The 6,757-nt window shown below is 59.0% G+C and overlaps 1 protein-coding gene across 1 annotated transcript in view; it reads left to right on the forward strand.

Moving 5' to 3' along the window:
- Positions 1 to 6,757, forward strand: part of COL22A1 (collagen type XXII alpha 1) — a 109,580-nt gene that overhangs the window by 42,438 nt on the left and 60,385 nt on the right. Inside the window, 4 exon segments of the mRNA XM_015561428.1 lie at positions 2,254 to 2,346; positions 2,599 to 2,628; positions 2,947 to 3,000; positions 5,061 to 5,114. Coding sequence (XP_015416914.1) covers positions 2,254 to 2,346; positions 2,599 to 2,628; positions 2,947 to 3,000; positions 5,061 to 5,114 — 231 coding nt within the window.

The following is a 6,757-nucleotide window of genomic DNA, read 5'->3' on the forward strand; positions in this document are numbered from 1 at the left end:
GGCTGCCCGCCTGCACAGGTCCGTCCCAGGGTGGGGGGTGGGGGGGTGGGAGGCAGGCTGGGCTCCGGGGGCTGCGTCCACACCGGCCTGCGCTGGGCCTCAGGGCCTCGGCTAGCAAGTCATTTCTGGTTACTTCCTGTTTTCCTACGTATAGGAGTAAAACTTTATTTAATGAATACCTATTATATTCACACACAGTAAAATATTATATGATTTAAATTGCTTTTGCACTAAGGCAGGATAGGAATAAATACCAAAAATATCTTACAAGCTCTTTTTCCTCTTCCTCTCCCCTCTGCAATGTTTAAAAAGATTTTAAATTTTTTTTGTAACCAGGTTACACATTTCTGAAAATGTGCTGGATCCTTGATAAACTGAGTAAAGGGTATCTCTTTTGTCACACTGGTCATCTATTTTATTTTATTTTTCAAAAAAATATATTTTTATTGATTTCAAAGAGGAAAGGAGAGGGAGATAGAGAGATAGAAACATCAATAATGAGAGAGAATCATTGATCGGCTGCCTCCTGCATACCCCCCACTAGGAATCGAGCCTGCAATCTGGGCATGTGCCCTGATGGGACTCAAACCATGACCTCCTGGTTCATAGATCGATGCTCAACCCCTGAGCCATGCTGGGCAGGCTGGCCATCTGTGTTAGAACCGGCTCAGTTAATGCCCTGCTTAGAGTCCCACTATCTCAGCTGGACACACTGTGTAAGAATTCTCCACAGATCTGGGGGTGCCACAGAAATGACCGTGAGGTAATGACCTTCCTAAGCGTCCGGTAACGGGGGCAGGGCTAGGAAGGTGTGATGTGTTCTGAGTGACAGGAGGGGTGCCGAGGTACAGCCCTGCCCTCGCTGCGAGGCTCTGGGACAGGCCCTCAGCAAGGACATCCCATGAGCTGGGCTGGAGGAGAGCGGGGGAGAGGGAGGGAGGCGGAGGAGCCAGTGAACCGAGATGGGTGTGGCCCGTGGGACATGTCCACTCAGGGTCCCTGGGCTCAGGTGGAGGTGCTGGCTGACCTGGGCTGGCTCCCAGCGCCCGCTGACAATGCAGGAGAAGAGGGAGGCTGCCGGACAGGAAGTAGGCGGGGAGGGTGTGTGTTAGAAGGAACCACACAGGCCCACGGGCTGCACGGCCCCAGCGGAGGACAGAGCAGGCGCTGGTGTCGGCCGAACCCCCTCCTTGGCTGCGATGGAGCTGGTGAATTATCCGCTCCCCCTCCAGGTATTTTTGGAGTGAAGCTGACATTGTTACATGATCCCCGTGGCGGGGTTTTAGACTCTCCCTGCGGTTCCTTGACAAGATGCGAAATCCTAAAATAAGTGCGCAGTTTATCCAAGTCACTAGGAAGGAAGGATCACGGAGGTTTGGATCTGATGCCGACTCTTCCCTGAGAGAGAGAGAGAGGGAGGGAGAGAGAGGGAGAGGAGGTTGTATTATATTCTAAACTTCCACCTTCTGCATGGGTTTTTAAAATTAAATGGATTGGGGCGACGTTGGTAACAGGATCACACAGGTTTCAGGGCGTGTTTCTGTGTGACCAGATCTGTGTATTGCACTGTGTGCCCACCACCCAGGGGACAAACCTACACCATCTTCTCCAGTCACCATGTGTAGGGCCCCCTCCTCTCCACCCGCCCCTTCCTTCTGGCAGCCACCGCGCTGCTGATGGTGCTCACGAGTCTCAGGCTAACACTCTAACCACTGAGCACACCAGCCTGTGAGGACTTCCTGTGCCCACAGCGGGCAGGTGTGCCTACGTAGAACGCAGGTGTGGCTCACAGGCTGGGAATCTGGCCCGGCCCCCGGCCCCGTCGCTCTGTGGCCTGGAGGTAACGGAGAGGAGCAGACCCAGGCTCAGGCCTCGTCCCCCGTGGAGGCGGGTGCGAGCCTCCCAGCATTCGTGCCAGTCTCTTCTCTGTGGATATGCACTGACGGACCTGCAGCAGGGAGGCCGCGGCTACAGTCCCTGCTCACGTGGTGCGTCTGCCACGGCACCCGGCGCACAGGGCTCCCCGGACCATGGGCAGGGGCTGCTCTAGAGCAGAAGGCGGCGGCAAAAGCACCGGCAGAGGCAGGGCTGGCCTGGGTGTGAGGAGGAGCCGCCTGTCTCCTCCCCGGGAACCTGAGTGTGTCTCGGCAGGAGGGAGCCCAGCGTGGGGGCCGCGCGTGGCGGGGCAGCACAGGGAGCGCCCGTGGACGTGCGGGGATGTGTGGGGTCCTCGGAGGAGTGGGGGCAGGGCAGAGGTGGCCAGGCCTGCCCTCTGGTGAAACGCCTGTCATCTCCCCGCAGGGCGACGTGGGGCCTGCAGGACCGCCTGGCGTCCCCGGCTCCATGGTAAGTGGGACCATCCCTGACGGCTGGAAAGCCGGGCACCCGGCTGATAGAGTCCAGTCCCTGCTCCTCGGAGGCAGAGCTCGGGGAAGGCGGAAGCGGCACATGACGCTTCCCCCACTAAGATGGGTAAAATCCAAGAAAGGCAGGAATTGCTGCGTACGGCCTGCCCTGCCGTGTGAATGCCCCGAGCGGAGCCAGAGCTCGACTTGAGAACTTGCTGCCGCCTTTGCTGACGCCTGTTTGTCCCGTCAGGTGCAGAGAGAGGGCCTGAAGGGCGAGCAGGTAAGCGGACGTGGGTCCTCCGTGTGGGGCTGCAGGTGGGGCAGGTGGAGGAGGTGGGTCCTCCGTGTGGGGCTGCAGGTGGGGCAGGTGGAGGAGGTGGGTCCTCCGTGTGGGGCTGCAGGTGGGGCAGGTGGAGGAGGAGGGTCCTTCGTGTGGGGCTGCAGGCGGGAGCAGAGACAGAAAGGCACAGCCATGGGGGGAAACTTCCTGCTGGGAACGCAGACGCCACCCTGGACTGGTTCCTGCTGGGAACTTGGGAGGTGAGCTCTGAGCCAGCCAAGGGGAACTGTGGCTAAGGCGTGTTTGCTTGGGTTACAGGGAGCTCCAGGACCACGCGGTCACCAGGGCCCCCCTGGGCCTCCCGGAGCCCCGGTAAGTCACTGTTCCAACCCAGGTCTGCTCTGCACACAGTAGGTCTGGAAAACAGCAGACCTGTTATTCCCGAAGCTCAGGCATCGCCCAGGCGGACACTGCACCTGCCCACATGTGATGCAGGTCCCAGGTGTCTGCAGCCCGGCCGGCCTGCCTCCAGAGCCCCCGTCCTGGACAGGCCACACCTGGGGTTCTGGGGTTCTGGGTTCCCTCTGGTGTTACGTTCCCTTCAGATAACGGAATGAAAATACTGAGCGCGTCCTGCCGGTTGAACCGCGTCCAGTGCACACGGGCTCCTCCCGGTGCTGGCGGACGCGACGTCACTGGGGCGGGGAAGGCCCAGCCCCGTTCCTCCTCTGCTGGGAATGTGATGTGTGAATACCCACCCGGGAGGGCCGTTCGCAGGGACTCGGCGGCCGCGGGGCGCTGGGGGCAGGTGCTCCGATGACTGATGAGAACACGCGATGCCACGCCGGCGACTTCGTGTCCCTGGGCGCGTGTGTGTCCTTCTAGGGACGGGCGGGGTTTTATTGCAGGAGATAGACAGTTGTCACTCTCCTGTCACACGGCCGAGGCCCCTTCCTCTAGGACAGATGTGCGTGGCTTCGCCGCGGTGAGAGTAGGAGCAGCGTCGAAGGTGTTCCCTTCCAGCAGCAGCGTAACCATTTCATGCCAAGAGTCCAGGTCAGAGAGCTCCCCCCCTCCCGGGGCCGTCCCCGTAGGCGTCTTGTTCAACCTCCGCCACTGCTGTCACTGCTGTGAGACTTAACGCAGGACACACGGTATCTGCTCAGTGGTTAGCTCTGTGCACGTGTGTTTCAGACCCATAACTGGCGGTGTCGAATGTCCACACTGTAGCATGTTTTATGTGCAGACACACCTTACACGTATGACGCCTGCCCGGGTGAAGGTGCTTTCCCTTCCTTCACAATGAAGACGCTGTGCGCAGGTACGGAGTGGCCGGCACCGAGTCACACAGCTATTAAGCAGCAGCGCTGGGAGCTTTGAACCCAGACCCGTCCGTCACGCCCACTCCCTTTTCACCGGGTACTCAGCGCGTGGCACCTCCCCGAGATGCTGCAGGATCATCGCTTCCCTCCCTGGCTCCCGCGGTGGGGTGAGAAGCTAGGAACGCGTAGCTTCATTAGGAGGCAGCCTTCTTCACCCCTCACTCTGCGACCGGGGGTAGCACAACAGGTGGTCCCCCCCTTACCCCGTGTGCAGATTTTGTGACGATAAATGAGGGAGGGAGCGGAGGAAGAAATGTCACCTATGTGGCCACCTACTTCCTATGGAGCAGAGTGTGAAGCTGGGGATGCAGGGAGGAAAAGTCACGCCCGATCTCATCGCGGAATGAAGGAGAGGCGAGGAAGTGACTGCGCGCGCACCCTGCAGTCTCCGCTGCATCATCCCTACAGGCCCGGGTGTAGAGAGCAGGGGCTGAGGGTCCTGGGCCTGGCGCTTCAGGCCACTGGACCTCACAGGACCCCCGCCCCGTGGAGCTGTCCAGGGTCCTGAAGAGTCCACCAGGCTCGCTGCTGATAGAAGGGGTTCGGTGTGACACATGGGGTCCGGACAGGATTCGAACCAGGCTACTGTGACCTCTTCCTGCACCGATGCTCCTTGCTTACTTGAAATCATCTTTCGTGCCCAGTTTTATTTGCGCAGACCGCCCTGTATTGCACGTCACTGTTGACTGGGAGTCAGACACCCGCAGCCAGTCCTCCTGGGCCAGGGGAGCGACAGAGGCTCAGGGCTGAGCCCCCTGGTGCCCAGGGCTTCCTTTCTTGCACACGCCATGCAGAGCGCTAACGCAAGGCATTGATCCTGACTCTTCTCTAACGCGTAAACTCCTCTTCGTTGTTAGACACACTTGATTAGATCACGTGATTCAGAGTTTTGTAGATCTGAGGGAATAGGGTGTTTTTCCCGCCTGCCCTCCAGTGTCCTGGTTGGAAGGGACAGTGTTTCCCTGCCCAGGGAATGTGCGGCCAAGTGACGCCCATGCTGTTGAACCCGCAGTTACCATTGTCTCATCTGTTTCTTTCTCCCTCCCCCAGGGTCTGACAGGCCCAGAAGGCCAGGCCGGACCTCCAGGTCTGCAGGGTCTCCGAGTAAGTACACTCCTACCTTTCCGGTTCCCAGCTCACCCATCTGCCCCCCATTTAGCAGCTCACATGGAGGAGATGTGCCCAGCGCCGAGCTGGGTCCTGGGGAGATGGAGGTGAGTTTGTTGTCTGCCCTGAGTCACGGACATAGAAGCTCACACCCGTGTGTGGTCAGAGCCCTGGCGGGAGAGGCAGCGGCCACTGCTCTGGCCGAGTCAGGAAAACTGAGACAGAAGGACTTTCTCAAAAACCCCACCCGGGAGCCGCCAGGGCCGCTTGGAAAAGGTGATGTTTGAGCGAAGAGCAAAGCAGCAAAAGCATAGTACCGCCCTCTGCCCAAACCCACGGAAACGTCTCCTTGTGTGTCCAGACTCTCCCTGACAGTCTCGTACGTTTCTGGGTGCAGTTCGGTCGCTGCAGGATTTGGGGTATGGAAGTGGCATGGCCCGGTTGGCACTCTCAGTGTGGCCACTGTGAAAACAGACCGCAGGGGAAGAGGCCCTTGAGGAGATGACCCCGGGGCCAAAGAGAAAGGGGATGGCCCCGAGCAGGGCAGAGGCTGGCGGTGCACCCGTCCTGGGCCAGGCAGTGGGGACCCCGGGACACAGGCAGAGCTCATGCGGGACCCCGTGTCTGCAGCATGTGGAAGAGGGCCTCGCGCTTACCAAGCGTCTCTCTTATACTCACATAAAGTGTATAAACACAGCCCAGGTAAATGTGCTCAAAATCTAATGCGTTCACGAGCATCGGACACAGTCAGCCTGCAAGAGTGAGCCCCCACGCACGCCGCTCCCTGGGTGGTGACACGCAGGTGGCAGGAGGCGTTCAGCACCAGGACCGGCCTCTGGCCACCTGGGCTCCGGCCTCTGACTCGGAACGTCCAGTGATAGAGGAGACCACGTGGTCCCTTCCGTCCCTTTCTTATACTTTGCCTTGACCTTGCTCTGGGGTGCTGAGTCCCACCTCAACCCGCCTGATTTCCTCTTTCCTCATTGTCCAAAGAAGAGAAAAAAAACATTTTTGTTGAAGGGACTTCTGTGTTGTCAGGCATTTCAACTTAGTGTAAAACGTGGGCTCTCCCGGCCACAGGACCGTCCTGATGGAAGGGGTTCCCAAGATGGACAGTGAGAAGGTTCATGTCCAGAAAGATCAAGTGCCTACCCGCCCCAGGTCACGCAGGCCCTCGTCACTGCTCCTCCCACAAGCCAGCGGCAATCTCTCTGGCCCCTTGGTCACTTCCCCCCATCCTGTAGGTGAGAAGGACTATTGTCCTATCAGATACGGTGCTCCCCTCTTCCTACCAATAGTGACCCCCATTGTCTCCTGGTGCCTGATCGTGTCAGCTGCCCTCAGGACATATTTCTCCGAGCAGCAGCTCTGCGTGCAGGGGCAGAAGTAACGCAGGTAGAAAGGCGATAGTGAGCGGACGATCGCGGGCTCAGCAAGGGAGCTGTCTGCACGCAGGTTTCCCACTTAATTCTCACGAGGGTCTTCTGAGGGACGGCGTTTCCATCTCCTTCCGCAAATGAAAAAACCAAGCCCCAAAGGTGTGAACAGGTGACCCTTGTCACACAGGTGATCGATGGTGGGGCGGGGATTAGCACTTGGGGCTGCCTGGCTCAGGCCCTCCACTGTTCTGCGTTAGGGTG

The sequence above is a fragment of the Myotis davidii genome, unplaced genomic scaffold (genome assembly GCF_000327345.1).
Source record: "Myotis davidii unplaced genomic scaffold, ASM32734v1 scaffold30, whole genome shotgun sequence".
Classification (NCBI taxonomy): Eukaryota; Metazoa; Chordata; class Mammalia; order Chiroptera; family Vespertilionidae; genus Myotis; species Myotis davidii.